Source organism: Heloderma suspectum, chromosome 3, assembly GCF_057233095.1.
Source record: "Heloderma suspectum isolate Gila_16-S chromosome 3, 16-S_ref, whole genome shotgun sequence".
In the NCBI taxonomy this organism is placed as follows: domain Eukaryota; kingdom Metazoa; phylum Chordata; class Lepidosauria; order Squamata; family Helodermatidae; genus Heloderma; species Heloderma suspectum.
Window position 1 is genome coordinate 100,994,736 of NC_139460.1, and position 22,426 is coordinate 101,017,161.

Below are 22,426 nucleotides of genomic sequence, written 5' to 3' on the forward strand. Positions count from 1 at the left end.
TGGGGGAAACAAGGGCAAGGGCCACACAGTCTATTGGAAAGAGAGGAGGAGAGAGGAGACTGTATATCTGTCTTCTTGGGTACATACAGCTGTACAATTATTGCTTATTGGCAGGAGAAATGTGTTTTTAAAAAGACACAGAGAAGTAGAGGGGCACATGTAGCATCCCCTGGAATGGTGGAGGGCAGAGGGAGATATGATGGTAGGAGGCAGCTGGGTCATTATAGGGGGGTGGGGGAAATGCTGTTAGTTAGTCCCAAACTGTCTCCTACATGAGAGACCCTGAGTAGCCCTAGTGACAGCCCCCTGGGTTGAAGGTACTGCTGCTGAATGCCAGGATGGTGAATGGGGAAACAACAGCCATCCAGGACTTGTTCCTGAATGAGCTTGCCAACTTGGCCTGTATCACAGAGACCTGGTTGGAGGAGACTGGTGTAGTAAATCTCTCCCAGCTTTGTGCACCTGGGTTCTCTGTGTTGCAGCATGCAAGACCTGGGGGGTGGGGTGGCAGAGTTGCAGTGGTCAATCATCATTCTATCCCCCTGTCCAGGTTCCCCCTCCCGCAGACTTCCAGTTTTGAGTGTGTCTATCTGAAGGTGGGTGTTCGGAACAGAATAGGGATTCTGTTGGTGTACAGCCCACCCTACTGCTCAACAGTCTCCGTTCCTAAGCTAACCAAGGTGGTCTTGGGTTGGTGCTGGGATCTCAACAGCTTGTGCTGAGGGAACATCAACATACATGGTGAGGTCAACTTGTTGGGAGTGGCTCAGGAATTCATGTCCTCCATGGCAACCATCGGTCTGTCCCAATTAGTATCTGGCCCCACGCGCTCAGCAGGGCACATTTTGGATCTGGTTTTCTGTACAGGGTGAGATGATGGTGATTTGGAGATGGAGAAACTTTTTATATTTCTGTTAGAGAGAGATTACTAATTGGTGGGTTTTAGACTTGCTGGGACTTGGAGCCTCTGCAGTGGCAGGGAGCCGATTAAGATAGTCTGCCCCAGGAGGCCGATGGAGCCAGATATTTTTCTAACAGCTCTTAGGGATTTTCCTGTCACCTTGGCGGGCAATTCTGTCAAAGCCTTGGTTGATGTTCTGGAATGGAGAAATGGCCCAGGCAGTTGACGTCATTGTTCCTGAGCATCCTCTTCCACAGAGGGCAGCCAAAAGAGCCCCCTGGTTTTCCAGGGTGCTGCAGGCAATGATTGGGACATTGACTAGGCCAGTTTTGGTGGAAAACTCGCAATGAGTTAGATCGAACAGGCCAGAGGTCATTTGAAAGCCTGCTTCATGGCAATGAGGGTGGCGAAGAAACTGTACTTCTCTGCGACCATTGTGTCTGCTCAGAGTCACCCAGCCAAGCCTTTTTGGGTGGTCAGGAGCCTGTTATGCTCTGGCCCACAAGAAGGTGGACCACTCAATAGCCCATTGTGACCAATTCACACAACACTTTGTGGATAAAATTGATTATATCCATTCTGACTTGGAAACTGTAGTTGGTACAGGTCTGGTGGATGTAATTTTGGCTCCTGCTTGTCCAGTTATAATGGATACTTTCAATTTGTACAGCCCAAGGATGTTGACAGGATCCTTGGAGAGGTGAGGCCTACCGCTTGTGTGCTGGACCCTTACCCTTCCTAGCTTATAAAAACAGCTGGTGGAGGGGGACTGGCTGTGTGGGTAAGAGCAGTGGTGAACACCCCTTTACAGCAAGGTGTGACTGATTCCATCTTGCCTAAAGGAAGGAGTGGTAATACCCTAGGTTAAAAACACACACCCTGTATTAGATAATTACTGAGCAGTCTGCAATACTCCATTCTTGGGCCAGGTGCTGGAATGTGCGGTAGCTTCTCAGGGATTTCTAGATGAGACAGATTATCTAGATCCATTTCAATGTAGCTTCAGGCTTGGTTATGGGACAGAGAAAGCTCACCTTCGTGAGGGGCTACACTGGGAACTAGACAGGGGGAATGTGACCCTGTTAGTTCTGCTGGACCTTTTGGCAGCTTTCAATACCATCAACCATGGTATTCTTCTGAAGCCTCTGTCTACTATGGGACTGGGAGGCACTGTTATACAGTACTTCTTGGAGAGGTGATCTCAGAAGGTAGTGCTGAGGGATTCCTGTTGGATGCTGTGACTGTTGGCCTGTAGTGTCCCTCAGGGTTCTATCTTATCACTCATGCTATTTAATAAATACATGAAACTGCTGGGAGAGATTGTTCGGAGTTTTGGGGCTTGCTCTAGTATGCCGATGACACTAAATTCTATTTCTCTGTCTAACTCCAGTGAAGCTGTTCTGGTTCTAAATCAGTACCTGATGTCAGTAATGGACTGGATAAGGGCAAACAAATTGAAGCTTAATCTAGACAAGACAAGAGTGCTTTTGGTCAGTTGAAAAGCAGATCAAGGAATAGGGACCCAGTCTGTGCTGCATGAGGTTACACTCCCCCTGAAGACTAAGCATTGCAGTTTGGATGTACTGTTAGACTCAGCCCTGAACCTGGATGCTCAGGTCTCGGCGGTGGCTAGGAGCGCGTTAGCGCTAGTGCGCCAACTGCACCTGTTCCTAGAGACATGTCATCTGGCCACAATCACACATGCCTTAGTTACATCCTGTTTGGACTACTGTATCATGATCTACTTGAGACTGCCTTCAAAAACTGTTCAGAAACTTCAGCTGATTCAGAATGCTGCATCCAGACTGTTGACTGGGGCTAGTTACAGGGAGCACATAACTCCCTTGTTAACAACAGCTTCACTGGCTACCAGTCTGTTTCCAGGCAGAATTCAAAATGCTTTTAAAGCCCTATATGGCTTGGAATCAGACTACCTGAAAGACTGCCTTCTCCCATATGAGCCTGCCCAGTTGCTAAGATCTTCTAGACAGGCCGTTCTTTTGAGACCACTGCCTTCAGAGGCACGTTTGGTGGCAAGCCGAGAGGGGATGTTTTCGGTGTTGCTCCCAGGCTACGGAACTCCCTCCCAAAGGAAGCTAGGTTTTCTCCCTTTTTGATGTTCTTCCACCAGCAGGCAAAGGCTACTATATTTAAGAAGGCCTTTATTAACCTGTAAGTAGGTCTGATGGGTTGGGAGAAGTTTTTCATAATATTTTTTCTGTAATTGTTATATTTTTACTGCATTTTAATGTATTGTTGTAATCAATATTAATTGGTTCTGTAAGCTTCCTTGAGTGCCATTTTTGGTAGACAGGTGGGGTACAAATAAAACAAACAAATTTAACCTCTGTACTGTGCTGAGTGGCCTTGGACAAGTTTTTCTCTTCTTTTCAGTCCTACAACTATAAAATAGACATTGAAATTATTTTACGGAGTGTTTGTAAGGATATATGAGATAAGGAATTTAAAGTGTTGTGTAAATTATCATATATACAAAAAAACGGTTTGTGTGTTTCGATACCAGCAGCAAGATAGCTGATAAGCCAATTTCTCATCTTCTAGAAGGTACCCTTTTCTACCTATTACTGAATTGAAAATAGTTGGTACTGCACTATTTTAAAGCATTTGCAGAAGGCATTTGAATGTTAATCTCTTGATCTTCCACCAAATACGATGTCTGAAAGATGAACAGTCTCATAAAGTAAGTAAAGCTAAAACACTAGAAGTGTTCCAGTATAGTGGCACTTAGAACTTCAGTGGTCTTGGTTCTAAGCCAAAAAAATATCCATCACATTAATCTTGTATAAGAATCTGGCATTTTAAAAATTGTTCCTGCTTAGATATAAATGGAAAGCTTTAGGTATAATGGCCTATATTTCTGTGTAGCATCCAGTATAAAATAATGAAAGTAGACTGCAGATATAAGCTTTCACGGATGACGGGTTTTTGCAGATTTCAAGCTTAGGAATATAGAGAACTGCCTTACACTGAGGCAGGCAGTTGGTCCATCTAGCCCTGTATTGTTGACACTAACTGGCAGTGGCTCTTCAGGGTTTCAGGCAGAAGATTTTCCAGCCCTACCTGAAGATGCTGGGGAATGAAGCTGGGTCTTTCTGCATGCAAAGCTCGTGTTCTACCACTGAGCTACGACCCCTCCCCTGAATTGCCAAATTTATTTCCGTGAATTGGCCTTATTTAGAATGGGGCTGTCAATTTTGTGGACCAAAGACATACTGAAAGCACCTTGGATGCCTAAACCAAGGGTGAGCAACTTGAAGGTCAAAACATCTAGAGGGCCATAACTCCCATCATCTCTCACTATTGGCTATGCTGGCTAGGGGTGATGGGAATTTTGGCCAAACATCTAGAGGGCCACAAGCTGCCCATCCCTGGCCCAGACTAAAATAGATCCTGAATGAAGAAGCTTAAAAGCAGACCCTTTGTGTGCTTACTTTCCCTCTGTTGCATCTGAAGTGGAACACTTGTTTTAAGACTACTGCGCAGCTTTTCCAACACAAATAATAGTCTTCTCTCTGATGGTTAACAAAATATGAAGACTGGGACTCCCAATGTCAAAGTAAGCAAAATTATAATAATACATTTTAATTCTAAGTGAAATATATAACGTTTCCTTTGCGTTCATTGTTGTTCAGTCGTTCAGTCGTGTCCGACTCTTCGTGACCCCATGGACCATAGCACGCCAGGCCTTCCTGTCCTGCGCTCTCTCCCGGAGCATGCTCAAGTCCATATTCATTGCATCAGTGATGCTATCTAGCCATCTCATCCTCTGCCGTCCCCTTCTCCTTTTGCCTTCAGTCTTTCCCAGCATCAGGGTCTTTTCCAGGGAGTTTTCTCTTCGCGTTAGGTGGCCAAAATATTGGAGCTTCAGCTTCAGTATCTGTCCTTCCAATGAGCACTCAGGGTTGATTTCCTTTAGGATGGACTGATTTGACCTCCTTGCAGTCCAGGGGACTCTCCAGCACCACAGTTCGAAAGCATCAGTTCTTCGGTGCTCAGCCTTCCTTATAGTCCAGCTTTCACAGCCATACATTACTACTGGGAAAACCATAGCTTTGTTTAGACGGACCTTTGTCAGCAAGGTGATGTCTCTGCTTCTTACTATGCTGTCTAGGTTTGCCATAGCTTTCCTCCCAAGGAGCAAGCATCTTTTAATTTCATGGCTACGGTCACCGTCTGCAGTGACCTTGGAGCCCAAGAAAATAAAATCTGTCACAGCTTCTATTTCTTCCCCTTCTATATGCCAGGAAGTGATGGGGCCAGATGCCATGATCTTCGTTTTTTTAATGTGGAGTTTCAAACCAGCTTTTGCACTCTCCTCTTTCACCCTCAACAAGAGGCTCTTGAGATCCTCTTCGCTTTCTGCCATTAGGGTGGTATCGTCTGCATATCGGAGGTTGTTGATAATTCTCCCAGCAATCTTAATTCCGACCTCTGATTCATCCAACCCGGCATTTCTCATGATGTACTCTGCATATAAGTTAAATAAGCAGGGTGACAATATGCAGCCTTGTCGTGCTCCTTTCCCAATTTTGAACCAATCGGTTGTTCCATGTCTGGTTCTTACTGTTGCTTCTTGACCCTCGTACAGGTTTCTCAGGAGACAGGTAAGGTGGTCTGGTACTCCCATCACTTTAAGAATTTGCCACAGTTTGTTGTGATCCACACAATCAAAGGCTTTAGCGTAGTCAATGAAGCAGAAATAGACGTTTTTCTGGAATTCTCTTGCTTTCTCCATGATGCAGCGAATGTTGGCGATTTGATCTCTAGTTCCTCTGCCTCTTCGAAACCCAGCTTGTACTTCCGGTAGTTCTCGGTTCGCATACTGCTGAAGCCTAGCTTGTAGGATTTTGAGCATCACCTTGCTGGCATGTGAAATGAGCGCAATTGTGCGGTAGTTTGAACACTCTTTGGCGTTGCCCTTCTTTGGAACTGGAATGTAAACTGACCTTTTCCAGTCTTGTGGCCACTGTTGAGTGTTCCAAATTTGTTGACATATTGAATGCAGCACTTTAACAGCATCATCTTTTAGGATTTTAAATAGCTTGGCTGGAATACTGTCATCTCCGCTAGCTTTGTTGTTACTAATGCTTCCTAAGGCCCACTTGACTTCACTCTCTAGGATGTCCGGCTCAAGTTCAGTGACCGCACTATCATGGCTATCAGGGACATTCAGATCTTTCCTGTATAGTTCTTCTGTGTATTCTTGCCACCTCTTCTTAATCTCATCTGCTTCTGTTAGGTCCCTGCCTTCTTTGTCCTTTATCATGCCCGTCTTTGCACAAAACATTCCCTTGAGATCTCCAATTTTCTTGAAGAGATCTCTAGTCTTTCCCATTCTGTTGTTTTCCTCGATTTCTTTGCATTGTTCATTTAAGAAGGCCTTCTTGTCTCTCCTTGCTATTCTCTGGAACTCTGCATTCAGTTGGGGATATCTTCCCCTTTCTCCCTTGCTTTTCGCTTCCCTTCTTTCGTGAGCTACTTGTAAAGCCTCATCAGACAGCCACTTGGCTTTCTTGCATTTCTTTTTCTTTGGGATGGATTTCGTTGCTGCCTCCTGAACAATGTTACGGACCTCCGTCCATAGTTCCTCAGGCACTCTGTCTATCAGGTCTAATCCCTGAAATCTATTCCTCACCTCCACTGTATATTCATCAGGGATATGATTTAGGTCATACCTGAACGGTTTAGTGGTTTTCCCTACGTTCTTCAATTTAAGCCGAAATTTTGCAAGAAGCAGCTCATGATCTGAGCCACAGTCAGCTCCAGGTCTTGTTTTTACTGACTGTATGGAGCTTCTCCATCTTTGGCTGCAAAGGACATAATCAATCTGATTTCGATATTGACCATCTGGTGACGTCCATGTGTAGAGTCGCCTCTTGTGCTGTTGGAAAAGAGTGTTTGCTATGATCAGCGTGTTCTCTTGACAAAACTCTATTAGCCTTTGTCCTGCTTCATTTTGTACACCTAGGCGATGCCTGCCTGTTATCCCGGTGATTTCTTGACTTCCTACTTTAGCATTCCAATCCCCTATGATGAAGAGGACATCTTTTTTTGGTGTTAGTTCTAGAAGGTGTTGTAGGTCTTCATAGAACCGATCAACCTCAGCTTCTTCGGCCTCAGTGGTTGGGGCATAGACTTGAATTACTGTGATGTGGAATGGTTTGCCTTGGATTCGTACTGAGATCATTCTATCATTTTTAAGATTGTACCCCAGTACTGCTTTTCCCACCCTTTTGTTGACTATGAGTGCTACTCCATTTCTTCTAAGGGATTCTTGCCCACAATAGTAGATATGATGGTCACCTGAATTAAATTCGCCCATGCCTGTCCATTTTAGTTCGCTGATTCCCAAGATGTCGATGTTCAATCTTGCCATCTCATGTTTGACCACCTCCAGCTTACCTTGATTCATTGATCTGACATTCCAGGTTCCTAAACAATATTGGTCTTTACAGCATCGGATTTTCTTTTCAACACCAGACACATCCACAGCTGAGTGTCCTTTCGGCTTTGGCCCAGCTGCTTCACTCTTTCTGGCGCTACTTGGAAATACCCTCTGCTCTTCCCCAGTAGCATATTGGACACCTTCCGACCTGAGGGGCTCATCTTCCGGCGTCATATCTTTTAGCCTTGTGATACGTTCCTGGGGTTTTCTTGGCAAGAATACTGGAGTGGGTTGCCATTTCCTTCTCCAGCGGACCACATTTTGTCAGAACTCTCCGCCATGACCTGTCCGTCTTGGGTGGCCCTGCACGGCATAGCTTATGGCTTCACTGAGTTACGCAAGCCCCTTCGCCACAACAAGGCAGTGATCCATGAAGGGGAAAAAATGGGATACAATACCTTAAAACGTTAAAAATATCCACAATATGTGACAGAACAATGTCAGCCACAAACCCAAAAGCCAGACAGAACAATACTGCCTTGGCCAGCTGCCTAAAAATCAGCAGGGTAGTAGCAATGCACACGTCCCTAGGGAGAGAGTTCCACAATTATGGCACCACTGTTGAGAAGGCCCTTTTCCATACCATACTTCAGCCAGAGGGGAAGTGCAGTTAGGCTCATATGGCAAAAGGTGGTCTTTCAAGACCATTTGGGTTTAGGATTCCAAAGATTAATATTATCACATTGAATTGGGCTGTCATTTGTTCCCTGGATATTTTAAACCATACATATGGTATAGGTAGATGGCAGGAAGAAAAATACAATTCTTATAGCATTAGTAACGGGGAAAATGAAGGCATATGAAAAGTAGACCACAGTTTTGAAATAAGTCAAATTACATTGGTCACTCAAAGGTGATGCCATTAAAATCTTTGATGCCCCCCTTGTTCATACGCAAAGAAACATGATACAAAGTGACAAATGTACTTTTACAGCACGTCTTCTTTTCAGACATAGGTTTTTAAGGATTAATCTGATCTTTGTGTTTTTTCTTTTTTTAAGATTGCCCCCCAATTGTGCAGCTGTTTATTGTGAGTGGAAAAAGAACACTTATCTTTCAAATGATATGTGAGAACATATTACTTGAGAAAGGTGCAAATTTAGCAGTCTGGGGGTAAAGTCCTTGAAATCTTTAATTCTGAACCCAAAGAAACAATAGTAGCACTAGTCTCCACATAATTTTAAATGAACAGTTATTCTAAGAACCATTTCCATAAATATTCTTAAACTAACCATTTGGTAGATTAACAATTAGGCTAAGTACAATATAAGGGCCAACCAAATTGGAGCTACCACTTCGACAAATTTGAAGCAGCCTCCACAGCATGACCATGACATGTAAACCAGCTCTTAGTCATAGCCTTTTGAGAGAGATTCCATACAAGGAACAATTAAGTATCATTTTAATCGTTCTGGCTATTGTTGGTGCTTTGCTGAACATGACCATAAGGACCACCACCTTCCTCATGAACCCTCCTGAACATTGAGACCATTGACAGAGGTCCTTCTTCAGCTTCTTCTCCCACCAGCAGAGGAGAAGGAGGCAGTGAGCAGAAACTACCATTTTGGTTGTGCCACCCTTTCTTCAGAACCCCCTCCTCAAGGAGATTTATTTATTTATTGCATTTATATCCTGCCTTTTTTCCTTTTGCAAGGAACCTAAGGAAGCTTACACTATTTTCCTCCTATCCATTTTATCCTCACAAAAACCCTGTGAGGTGAGTTGGGCTGAGCGTCTGTGATGGGCCCAAAGTCACCCAGTGAGCTTCAGTGGCCAAGTGGGGACTAGAACCTGGATCTCCCGGCTCCCAGTCCAACACTCTCACCACTACACTGCACTGGCTCTTCACTGCACTGGTTTGACTGGTTCAGAGTTTTCATTTTCAGAGGAGGGTGAAGACCTTTTATTTGTGGAGGCCTTTTATATCTTTCAGTTTTAATTTGTATCTGTGTAGTACCTCATTGTTTTATTTGCTATCTTATTATGTATTATTTTAGTTATTTTTTATAAGCCTCTTTTAAGAGCAACAAGCTGAAATGTGGGGTACAAAATCTACACAAATAAAATATGTAGTTGGTACAGTCAATAGAGTATTGGGCTTAACATAGATCACATTCCAAATCATAATTTAGTACTAATAATAAAGGACACAGCTTTGATGCTTCTACTGTTCCTACTTTAGCACTAAACCAGTAGCACACTAAGCAGTCATAGAAAAAACCAGTATGACATTAGGACAGCACAATCCTGTGCTGACATTATTTGTATTGAATGATGGGTCACAAAGACTGAGTAGTTCCCATTGGCCATATAGTTATTCCTATCTTAGTCTGAAAATCAAGAATGTGAGGACTGCAGAAATACACACCGAATATGCATCTGACCCAATAAAACATATGCACCCTAAAACCTTCTTTCATGGTCATCTGGGTACCTGGCCATGTTTTCCTGGAGCTGGCCTGACTTCCCATTATGGTCTTTTGCCTCTAACTTCCCCACATCTACCTTTTCTATGTTTGCTGTCTCTACAGTGTGATAATGATGGCATGCATGTATAGTACACACACACGCACGTGCGCGATCCACCTTGGTCAGGAATGCATTAAAATAAACCACCACCTAACTAAATTGCAAAAAAAACCCCATCAAATGTGATTTCTTAACATCATAAATCAAAAAAAGAGTATTATTGTAAGACAACTAACAATAACTAACTTAAGCTGACATATCCAGCTTTTCTTTCTCCCTTGACAATGGAGTTTATGCAACTAACTTCGCTTAATTAGCAACTGTGTTTTAAAAGATTCAGGGAATTTATGTAGGCTGGTTTAACTCTGCAATTTGGTCCCCAATAGAGGTTTCACCCAAGACCTTACTCTCATTAACATCAATTAGCCCTTTGGCAATTTCCCCACTCAAGCTGTTTTGGTTGATTATGATTGATCAGGTTAGCTGTTATTCACTTTAATTGATTCATTTGCAAACACTTGTGTAGCAAAGTCTTTCACATGCACATTTAATTTTGGAGTTTCTGCCAAGGGTTTTCATGCATGCACCTTTGAAATTGATTTGCTAGGTCTATCATTTTAAAAACTCAATGTGGTGCCAGCTGAAAAGCTCTCTGCAGGTTTCAGAGTTTTACTAGTAGCTAGCAGCGTTAAAGAACACCAAATTATTTGACAATAGCCCTTGCATGGAAGTGTGTATTATTTTACATCAAGTTATCTAACTCAGTGTGTATTTCTTATTTTTTCTTTTCTTTCCTGTATAGTACACAATGCATTCTTCAAAATTAGCCATGGTACAACTTCATTTGCGTAACCCCTTTTTCCTTTGTTTTACAGGCCACAATGTAGGCAGCCTTTTCCACATGGCAGATGACCTGGGCCGAGCAATGGAAACCTTAGTGACAGTGATGACTGACAACAAGGTGTTAGAATAGCAAGATGTGTTTTACAACTTCAGGCATACCCGCATGGTTTTTATAATATTCATATGACAAAGGATTAGACTGTAAGCGTTTACATGAAAACAAATCTATATTTTTGTGAAGGGTAGTAGTACTATACTGTAGATTTCAGTAGTTTCTTAAGTCTGTTATTGTTTTGTTAACAATGGCAGGTTTTACACGTCTATGCAATTGTACAAAAAAAAACCTATAAGAAAACTACATGTAAAATCTTGATAGCTAAATAACTTGCCATTTCTTTATATGGAACGCATTTTGGGTTGTTTAAAAAAAATTTATAACCGTTATAAAGAAAGATTGTAAACAAAGTGTGCTTTATAAAAAATTGTTTATATAAATCCCTATAAAAACAAAAAAACAAAAACATGAGGCAGTGCATTTGTTTAGCATCACTTCAGCTCTGTAATTGTACCAGACAGATATTCATGTACTGTGTTCTTTTCTTTAAGAGTCAAATTTTTGCAACACCAAAACTATCAGTGTACATTTCTCATTGTTTGTGTCTGACTAGCACTGGCTTAAAAAATAATATTGTCCTGAACTTCCAGTTGAGGTAGCTTTTCCACCTCCTTCCAAGTAGAATTAAGTCTTATTGGAATTATCCAGCTAGTTGGCAATAATATGAAAGAGCACATTACATGACAAATAGTATCTTCAGAGACTGCAAAAATGGAAAGATAAATTGAATCAGTAGTTAAGCTCCCGCTGTTTCCTCCACTACTATGAACCTGAATGTTGTTAGTAAACACAAAATAGGAATTGCCTTACCGGATCTTACCTTTGGACTTTATTGTCCGGTATCTTGCCTCTGGCACTGGCCAGCACCTTAATGCTTCAAACTAGTAGTCGGCTTTGCTTTCATGCCCTGTGACATCACCCTTTGCAAGATATCCTGCATCTCTGCTGTGTGTGTAGGGATGCGGACTAGACTACAGATAGCAATCTGTGATCTGCTTCCATCCTGAAAGCTTGATTACGCATATCATTTAATTTTAATTTTTATAGTAGCAGTGTTATTGAGCACTGAAAATTGCCTAATCTCTTAAAAACAAAAATGCTCACTACAGATCTGCCTTGCAGCAAGTCCATGGAGCTACAGCAATTCAATTAAATAACAGGAAATAGTGTGAGGCAATTATATCAGCTTCCCACACTGCTTCATGAGAGTTCGGTCATCCAAGACAAATGGCTAGTAATCTTGTTCCTCCCTAGATCTTTCTACAAGTAATACCGCACAATTAATAATGACTCAGGAGAGGGATAACAGAAAATAGATGTTACATAACAGCTCCTCAGGTTTACTATTCTAAAATTTTGAGGTGCTGTTAACAAAAGCTTTACCATTTCATTTCCTTCCATCAGCCTTTAACTCCATTGTCCAAAAATAGAACTTCACCATCTAATCCACGTTAATACTTTGCAAGAGTAAAATCTGTTACCTCTTCTTGTATGAAGTGTAATTAAAACTTGGGAGAGAAAAATATTTTATTTTTAATGCTAGTTAACATTAAACATGGGTAGTCATGTTATTTCTACCTCACTTTGGTTTTGTGGTGTTCCTGACAATTATGTACAGAAGGTATTACATCATCACCACTTGTCCATTGTGTAAACAGTTCTTACCATTTTAACAATAAATTTACAAAAAATAAAATAAAAAGTGTAATAACTCACAAAAGAAGCCCCAAACATACATTTTCATAATAAATGCTTAAAAAAAAAACTTTGGGCACAATCCATCCCCGTGTGAGCACAGTGCCCACATACTGAAGTATTGGCATAGGTTTCAAAGTACCCTGTTGCTACCCTGACCCCTCCCTACCCATTATCATTATGGCAGAAGTCTGTGTGCACCCCACCACCACCAACCACCCTGACGCATCCATCTTTCCATCTTGCCCAGGTGTACACTTCTTAAGATCCAAGGGGGATGCACACTGAAGTGAAGGGCAACAGGACTCTAGTGAGTCCTATGCCAATCTACCATGCACAGGCACTCTATCTACACTGGGATAGTTCATGCCTTTTATTTACCAATGGGTACCCTGCACATTCTCACAGCCTTTCTTTAGGAAGGTGCAGAGCACGATTTATAGGGCGGGATTTTCTTTCTTTCCTTTCATGCGTTTAAGTTTAAAGTTATCTTTAAAAATTTGGAGACTAACAGAGTACACAATTGTTTTCATCAGGTTTTCCTTTTTTTCCTTTATAGACATTAGTTTTGAAGTAAGTCTGTCAAAAATATTTAAAAGAGTTTAAGAGCTTTATTGCTGCTTTTTGAGCATTTCTTTAGGAATATTTCATGTTCCTTATATCCACAAACTATTAAACTGTAAAACATTATCAGTGTAACTGAATAACTATCATCTGGCATGTTATACCATTGTTATCCAGTACCGGTTTATTACTTGGGTATCATAATCTATTGTGTTCTAACATCAACACTGTAACATTTACTAATTATTTTTATAAACTTCAGTTTTACTGCATTTTTCACAAGATATCAAAGTTCACCAAATATATGCCTTACTTATTGTATTATATACTGCTTTACTGTGTATATCAATAAAGCACGCAATTATGTTATAAAAATAAGTGTAGCATTTTCACTGGTTGTCCAGCATTTAATTTGTGGTTCTCTTTCCCAGCTAGATTGCCTTTATGGATTTCAGCTGGGCAGAATGCCACCTTTTCTATTCCTGAATTCTTCGTTCCCCAATGTAATTAATGTCCTGCAGTTAAAGACTCCATGGCCAAAAGCCAACAGTAACACCTGTTTTTAAAAACCCCAGCAACTTTTGGGAAGGGAGGGGCTAGGGTTGTTTTAATGGCTTTTTCTTTTTCCTTCTCATGACATGTTTTGTAAGCCAGCGCACAAGCTCTCATCAGAAACCCTGTGCAGTGTTTTAAATCTATTTTATGAAAATTGCCTGGTTTGGATGTAAACAAAATTCAGTTCAATCCATGGATACTTTTGGTCTGTGAAGCACCCCTTAAAATTCGTATCACTGGAACTGCTTTTACTTTCATCCATCTCTCCACATAATTTCCACCTCTCAAGCCAACATACTTCAGGGTTTGCATACAGGGGTTATCATATTCTCAAACAATGAATATTTAAGCTCCTTTCCAAACAAACCTCAGGAATGGACTTGCTTAGATCATGATTGCCAGGAACTGGCACCAGCTTGCTGCCTTTGTGGGTTGGAATACTGAAAATTGCCCCACTATTATCCTTTTATCCTAAATTGGCTCATAACACAGCAATCCAAAGGCAAGAAATAATATATTACTGTTCAATTGACTTATCAGGAAGAAATGTAGCAGACAACACTGATACTGGTTTTAACTTGGTTAAAAACGGACATCTGTAAAACTGAGGTAATTAGTTTCACACCTATTGCTATGCACACTCAATCCCACTGGTGGACTGAGACTGTGTGTATGTATCCACTGAGCAGATGACTGCTGCTATCATTTTTGACCATGCTAGTCATCCATTGGAGAGACTTAAACCAGGGTTCATCCTCCCTGTACCACAGAAGTGGTGCTCTGAAAGCATCTGTTCAGCGGGAAGCCCACAACAAAGCAAAAACATGTTTGTGAAGTGAAGCCGCTTTCTTTGAAGAAAAAACAATTGTTATATGTTTATAACACACTACATGCACATTTTTCACATTTTGGAAGAAATGTAGATATAATTTCTAAAGGTAGGATTTCTGTTGCATTCTCTCAGCACTGGAACAGCAATACTGTTTCTGGGACACCTTTGTGTTTGCCCCATTTTGTGATCTTTTGAAATTGTTAGGCATTTCTCTACTGACTGACTCAAACACAAAACCTTAAGACATTTTACCTACAGCGATGCTCCACTACATTTGCTGTTTCAATTTTTGCTTTTAGTTTTCTGAAGGTTCACTCTCAAGTACTGAACTGCACTCACATATCCCTTGATTTTTTTAAAACTGAACATTAATTGATCTGTCCCCCTGCAGTAGACTTATTACTCCCCATTCTATTATGGGATGGGAATATCATCATACTAGCACTTAATAGGGTGTCCAGAGCCCAGTTTGTTTGTAATTAGGCATGAGCACTTTAGAATGAAGTAGCAAGAAGATTGGAGTTACTCCAACATCTTGGAAACGGGGCTTCCAAACTGGAAAAATCAGTGAACCATTAAAATCAGACCATATATTATTCCATCCTCACTGCTTTGGCAGTGAAAAAAATGTTGGCTGATGCGCAGCTGACTAAGAGCAAAATCTGATCCACTAAGTGCAAATGAATTAAATTTCAGTCGTTTTCCTAGGTCCAGTGCTAATATTTCTGTGACATGATGGTGATCACAGTGAATGATGTTCTACAATTGGCACCATTAAAAGTCAGTGCTGCTTTCTGGATATAGAGCATATTCATCTTTAACATTCATTGCTTCTAGGTTTTGAGGGATAGGTTGCTTTGAAGGGGGGAAATTTTATTAGACCCTTGAATAGGATACCCATTCCTTATTCTGTATAAAGCAACTTAGTAGTCACTGTCAGGGTAAATGCATGTTTTTAAGACACTGGTCCACAAGTAATTATTCATAAGTGCCATATTTGGAACTAAGCGAAGGGAAGGGCAGCAGCATTGGCTCAGTTCCTTGACTCACTCCCATGAGAGCCTAAACCAAGGCAAAATAAACATAAACTGCCTTATGCCAGGTCAGACTATTCATCCATCTAGCCAGTGTTATCTGCTCTGACTAGCAGCAGCTCTAAAGGGTCTTTCACAGCATCTGTGACTTAAAACATTTTTAAAGTGGAGATGCCATGGACTGAACTCGCAACCTTCTGCATGCAAAGCTTGTGCTCTGTTACTGAGTTATGATCTGTTCCATCAGTGTTGTTTTTTTAAGGTACAGCCCTCCCTGTTCACATGCACATGTTTGGAATTCCAGCCTAAGCCCTCTAACAGCCAAAGGAAGAATCATGTGCCTAGACAAGCCTCTCTCAACATAGTGCCCTCCAGATGTTTTGGACTACAACTCACATCAGGCCCAGCCAACATGGCCAATGGTCAGGAATTCTGGGAGATGTAGTCCAAAACTCTGGATGGCACTAGGCTGGGGAACCAACAAACCTGAGAATGCTCTTACCTCGCCCCTCTCAATGTAAACAGCAGACACTTTCAAAGAGCCTCTGCTTGAAGTCCTCCACAAAGGGAGAGCCTGCCACCCTAGGTACTTGATTCTATTATCAAACTACTCTTACCATCCAGACATTCTGGCAAATGTTTGACTGAAATCTACCCTCCTATAACTCTACCCACATATTAGAATTAGTCTTTCCTCTCTTCTTTAAAACAACTCTTTCGGTACTGAGATTCAGTATCTAAAACCACATTAGCCTTTTTCGCAGCTACACCAAACTTCTGACATGCATCCAGCCTGTGAGTCACTTTAATTCCAAGATCCTTTTCACTTGTACAACTGTACCAAGCCAGGTATCACTCATCCTATACCTGTGCATTTGACTTGGGGGGAGGGGCTGCCTAAATGCAGAACTTTGCATTTGTGCTGAATTTCATTTTCAAAGAAGACCTTTTCGTATGTCTTGAATTGTGAAGAAGAAACAAGCTATGATTCAAAGTAAGTGTTGTCCTTGAAAGTGAGGACCATGCTGGAGATCAGATGGGAAACACCTTGGGGACCAGGTTGGGCCCCTGAGCTGTTAGTTGCCCATCCCTTTCTAAAAAATAAATAATCAAGGACCCTAGAGAAGTTCCTTAGCAAATTCTTTTTCTTTTTTGCATTGTACACTTCTGGGTACAAAGAAGATGCAAAGAAAAACTTGCTTCTTGCACCTAAATTGCCTAGAGAAGAGGTGGGCAACTTGTGGCCATCTTGATGTTTTGGCCTAAACTCGTATCATCCCTCACCATTGGCTCTGTTGGCTATGGCTGATGGAAGCTGTACTCCAAAAGATCCGGAGAGCCATAAGTTCCCCATCCCTGGCCTAGAAGAACTGTTTCCAACCTTTTTATAAAGCAGGCTCCATCTTACCAGAAAGCGGGCTGCAAGAAAAGTCCACTGCCATTGTATTTCTTGGCTATTCATTCAATCCTATACAATGTCTACTCAGAAGTAAGTCCCACTGAGTTCAATGGGGCTTACTCTCAGGTAATAGGACTGTAGTTTTAATGCAGCTTAGCAGCTCAAAACAAGAGCATCACCATGTGCTTGGTCCAATCTCAGCAGCAAATGCTCCAAGGAGAACAGTCTGGAAGCCTATGCAATTGCAAATCACCAAGACTCAATATGGAAACTGCTATTGTTTTAGAACATACTTTGACTAGCTTCCTCTGCACAGGAAATGAAAGTACCTTTCACGGGTGGAAAATGTACATTATTCTTACCACTGAAGTAGCACTAGCACATATTCTATGTTGGCAGAAAAAATGCAGATAAGTCCCAATGCACATGTCGTCCATCTACACTTCATTACTTTCAACTGGATATGCGTTCTGATGTGACTATGTGCAAGCTACTAGTGAGAACTGGATCAGGGGGAAAGACTCACAGAGCAGGCGAGTGGCAACAATGATAACAGCAGCCAAGTTCTCTGAGCCTCCAAAAAGTGTGTCCTAATCACTGCACAAGATAGAATATTGTGTTAAACTATCTCTTAATGTCTTTTCATAACCTAAACGAGTTAGGAGAAATGCAAGGCATCCACACCAGGTATCGATAAATCATAAAGCAGGTAGAAAGAAGAATTTAATTTTAAAAAACCAGCTTGCTAATTTTTTTGTAAGATGCAGCTTATGTTTTTCTGTTGTCTAAGTGTTTTTTTATCTTAACGTTAAAACACAAAGTAAATGGAAGGCACCACATAAAATATATCTGGAGTGTAGTGTATTGATTCTGGATGTAGGATGCTGGCAGTCACAGCACACACTTGCAAATATTTTCATACTGACATGTTATAGCATAACTTATTTAAGGATAATGTATTTTTATGTGCATGCAGCCCACTTCTGAGCAGTGAGAAGTTTCACCATTTCCAGCATTTAACCAGGATTCAGGTCACCTTAACAGCATTTCTGTGGTATCAGGTTAATTTACACATCAGGGTCCACAGCATTAACACTTCAACAGATTCCTGCTTCCCATCAGAACACATAGTGATTATTCCCTGCCCTACAGCTCCCTGAAAATGCTACACAGAGAATCTGGGGATCCTGCCAAATGGGGTGAGCTGCAGTGTAGTGAGAACCTCTAAAATTGGACAGAGACAACTTCCATGAGTAGAGACTTCAGTCAATGCAAGGCAGATCCTAGATCCATTTCCTGCTTTCTTTTTTCTTTGTTGTTCAGTCGTTAAGTTGTGTCTGACTCTTCGTGACCCCATGGACCATAGCACGCCAGGCCTTCCTGTCCTGCGCTCTCTCCTGGAGTGTGCTCAAGTTCATATTCATTGCATCAGTGATGCTATCTAGCCATCTCATCCTCTGCTGTCCCCTTCTCCTTTTGCCTTCAATCTTTCCCAGCATCAAGGTCTTTTTCAGTGACTTTTCTCTTCACATTAGGTGGCCAAAATAGCTTCAGCTTCAGTATCTGTCCTTCCAATGAGCAGTCAGGGTTGATTTCCTTTAGGATTGACTGATTTGACCTCCGTGCAGTCCAGGGGATTCGTAAGAGTCTTCTCCAGCACCACAATTCAAAAGCATCAATTCTTCGGCGCTCAGCCTTCCTTATAGTCCAGCTCAATTAGCACATTCCTTGGAGTGAGGGGGAAAGAGACCTCCCATTTCCAGATCAAGAGGTGGCCAGGCTAAAATTGATGAACCAGTCTGACCCATTATAGCCTCTTTTCATAACCACAAACTCACAGAGTTCGGGGGATCCTTTAAGACTACCCCTCCCAAATCTCATTACAGTATCTATCACTATGATATAGTACAACAGGATAAGTAAGCATGCAGAGCTTGCCTTACTCGAGATACACAATATTTCTAATAAATAATCAAAAGCTCATTCCAAGAAGGATTCGTCTCTACCCTAATATGCTTTAGCTGTGCCTCATTCTCGAAAAGGATCATGTCTCATTTTGATGAAAAAACCTTTTTTGCATGCAAGAGTTAGTTACATATCATTTCCCCCAATGCGTCCAAGGGAGAATTAAAACATAAACCTTGTAACATCTAGATAGTAGTGATGAAAAGGAAGCATTTCCTGCACCTACAGAAAACTCTGAATATGTCAATGACAGTCTTGAGAATATTTGCTTCCTGAAAGTACCTTCAAGCTTGGAGGAAGAGGATAATCAGGTCAAACGTAAGTTAATAGTTTTGCTTCTCTCATGGCAAGACAAACTTTTCATACCCACAGTTGGACTAGGCATTTTAGTGAGACCCTACAACTTAAAAGGATTTTGATAAAAAGATACAGGAAGGTAACAGATGAATTGCTTTTACTGAGAATCAGTAGAAATGATGTGGCCACACTGCAGTTGATGGGAAGAAGAATTTTGCTAGACTCTACCTCAGAAAAAGGGTGTAAAATGTTGCTGTTGTGTTGGACTTACACACCATGGAAATGTAGATGTGTTTCAGCATATATATGCGTCTAGCTTTCCCCAACTTAGTAACCTCCAGATGTGTTGGCCTACAGCTCTTATTATCCCCAGCCAGTATGCTCAATAATCACAGGCATCAGGTTGGGGAAGGCTGCTTCTGTGCCTCCCATGCAGCTAGATTTGACACAGGAAACACTGAAAAAGCCTGGGTTATGGGGCAGCAGGAGGGAAGGGGAAGAAGACACACTCCAATGGAGGTGACTTTCCAAGCCCCAACAAGGTAAATGGCATAAAAGGGTGGAAGACAGCAGCAGACAAGGCTGGCCAGTGTGAGTCTCAACCAGGTCACCAGTGTAGCAGCAGATTATCAGTTGGGAATAGCAAAAACCATGGCATGACCTCAAACCCAGTGTGGACTGGCACATCTAGTAGTGAGGAAGGCAACAGTTGCTCCAGCAAAGTGAGAGAGGTGTAGATACAACGAGCAGGCAGAGAACTCTTGAAAGGAAAGGGAGCCCACCGTTGAAACATAAGAAGAGGACAGCTGGACCACACCACAAGTCCTACTTTGTGGACATCACAACCAGCCAAAGGCCTCTGGGAAGCCCACAAGCAGGCCATGGAGGCAAGAGCCTTTCCCAGCTGTTTTGTCTCCCAGCTGGTAGTAGTGTTCACATATTGCCTCTGAACACGGAGATTCCATTTAATACTCCCACCTAGACATGTTTTACAGAGAATACTGAGCAGACGCTACTTGAGAACATCTGTCTAAGGGCCAAATTAAATGTTCAGCAGATTATGCACAGTTAATAGTGCATAATCTTTTTCCTTCCTTTCTGAAACTGCCCTCACCATGGGGAAGTGGTATTTCAGGGGGAAAACGGGCGGGGGGGAAGTTTAGCCACCCTACTGGAGCACCATGATCCCAATCCAAATCAGGGCTGCATGCACTTACACAAGAGTAAGGAAGATTATCACACATAGCTACACTATGCATGATTAGCAGAACATTTAGTCTGGCCCTGAGGAAGGTGGTTCTGAAGTTTGTGTCCAACTCCCCAACCCAGGGAAAGTGGAATAAAGACAAGACCTGGGAAGCCACTCCCTGGCATCCTCTCCTACAGTTTGCCATCCCAGATCAAATACCCAAGTCTAGATGTTATCCTCTGCAGCAGTGGTAGAGGGGGGAGGAGAAAGGCTGTAGGCTTGCATGATCTACTGTTTGGTGTTCTTTTTTAAAACAGACCCTGAGGTATACCAATCAGTGCTAACTACAAAATGGTGACTTTGGGAGGATCTTCATGACAATGGAATGAGAAGTGCACTGGAGTATTACCCGGATTTTCATGGAATCGGCTTTGGTCCGTCAGGGACGCATGACACAAGAAAAGCCGAGGGTACTGTACCTTTAAAATCCGGTTATCAGGAGTCACATAGCGCTTGAAAGGAACATACTTCTGGGTGGGTGGGAGTAGATGTGAACATCATCAAACTGGCAGGGGCTGCTCAACCAATGAGAGAGGGTTGTTTCCCACTCCCCTATCCAGGCTTCCCCCTGCTACTACATTATTATGAACAGAGAGCAACTAATAGGTTCCCTATGAGACAATCCCCCCCCAATTCGCCACATTCCAGCAATCTGCTGTGAAGTTATTCCTCTCTCCCCTGTTTCCCAATGTGTGCACTTTTGCTTTGAAAAGCCAAAATCCCCAGTTCTCAAGTGCAGCATCTGAAGAGATGCTCCCCTGAGAGCAACTCTCCCCCCACTCCCAGAAATGTCACTGCATTCCAGCTATCTGCTGTGGAGTTATTGCTCCCTCAGCCATTTTTCCCCATGTGCACACTTTTGCCTTGAGAAGCCAGAATTCCCAGTTCACTAGTGCAGCATCTGAAGGCTCCCTGTGAGAGCAGCTCCTCCACCCCCCACCCCATTTCGCCCCATTCCAGCAAACTGTTGCCAAGTTATTGCTTACACACACACACACACACACACACACACACCCCTACCTCCCTTTCTCCTTGTCTGAGCACTTTCTCCCTGCTTCAAATGATAGGCTCCCGAGACCTCACCAGATTGGAGAAGCAACTTTACACAATATCGGAAATGTGATTTAACACAACAATGCAAACTTCAGAGAAGGGCATCATCACAGACGCTAATTACTGGCAAAATGGGAGTGCAGGGTGATTCTGAAGGCTGGAAAGGCTCAGTGAGGTTAAGGCCAGGTGAAACGCGCACCCCTAGGCAGGGCTAGCATGCTGAAGTAAATGCGGAGGATAGGGGCACACAGCACCAGAAATGTGGAGAACCCAAATTATAGGAATAAAACAGAGTAATCTCAGAAAATCCAGCTTTTCCACCAGAAATCTCTGGGGTGGCTGCAGATTGACCATATCATCGGCTGCCAATTACCTCGAAATGCTCCCAATTCACAGCAAATCCCCCACAAGGACAGCCCCTTGGGGGAGCACAGAGCCAGTCACAAAAATGGTGGCTTAAGGAAGGAGCTCAGTGGTTCAAGGGGCAGAGCCCACAGAAAATGCTCTGTTCATCTAGTGTTCATCTATTGCAAACAAGTACAAGTCCCCTGCCACCAAGCAGTACATGATTAGCCTAACACAAAGCAGAGTACAAAACATCTAGTTTTTACTTTGTGTTTTTGATGCTGGCTTAATCATTAATGAAGTAGTAAACCTGTCTTTGGGCTTTAAGATGCAGGCAATGGCTCATATAACTGAGGGGCCTTCCATAAAAAATGAAAAGAATACATATGTACATAAATACATAATGTACATAGAAAACCAGATGCCCAAAAGAAGACAAACCTTTCTCCCTCCAAAAATGGCAATGCTGATAAAGCATACAACAGGTCAAGTCACATATAACGTAATACACGTAATAGACATATGTCACATTTTACTGAAGAATTAAGAATTTAGAAACTTTCTAGAATACAATATCTACCCATTTTAGAGATGAGGAAGAAGGGCAGTCAGTGAATGCATGGCAGAGAATTCAAACAACATGC

General features: G+C 42.2%; 1 protein-coding gene across 1 annotated transcript in view; it reads left to right on the forward strand.

Annotated features, from left to right (window-relative positions):
• The window catches only part of DMD (dystrophin), a 1,907,270-nt gene extending 1,893,847 nt beyond the window's left edge, over positions 1-13,423 (forward strand). The window contains exon 77 of the mRNA XM_084843968.1: positions 10,712-13,423. Within this exon, the coding sequence (XP_084700094.1) occupies positions 10,712-10,809 (98 nt within the window). The 3' untranslated portion in view covers positions 10,810-13,423. The remainder of the gene's footprint in view (positions 1-10,711) is intronic.
• The last annotated feature ends 9,003 nt before the right edge of the window (positions 13,424-22,426 follow it).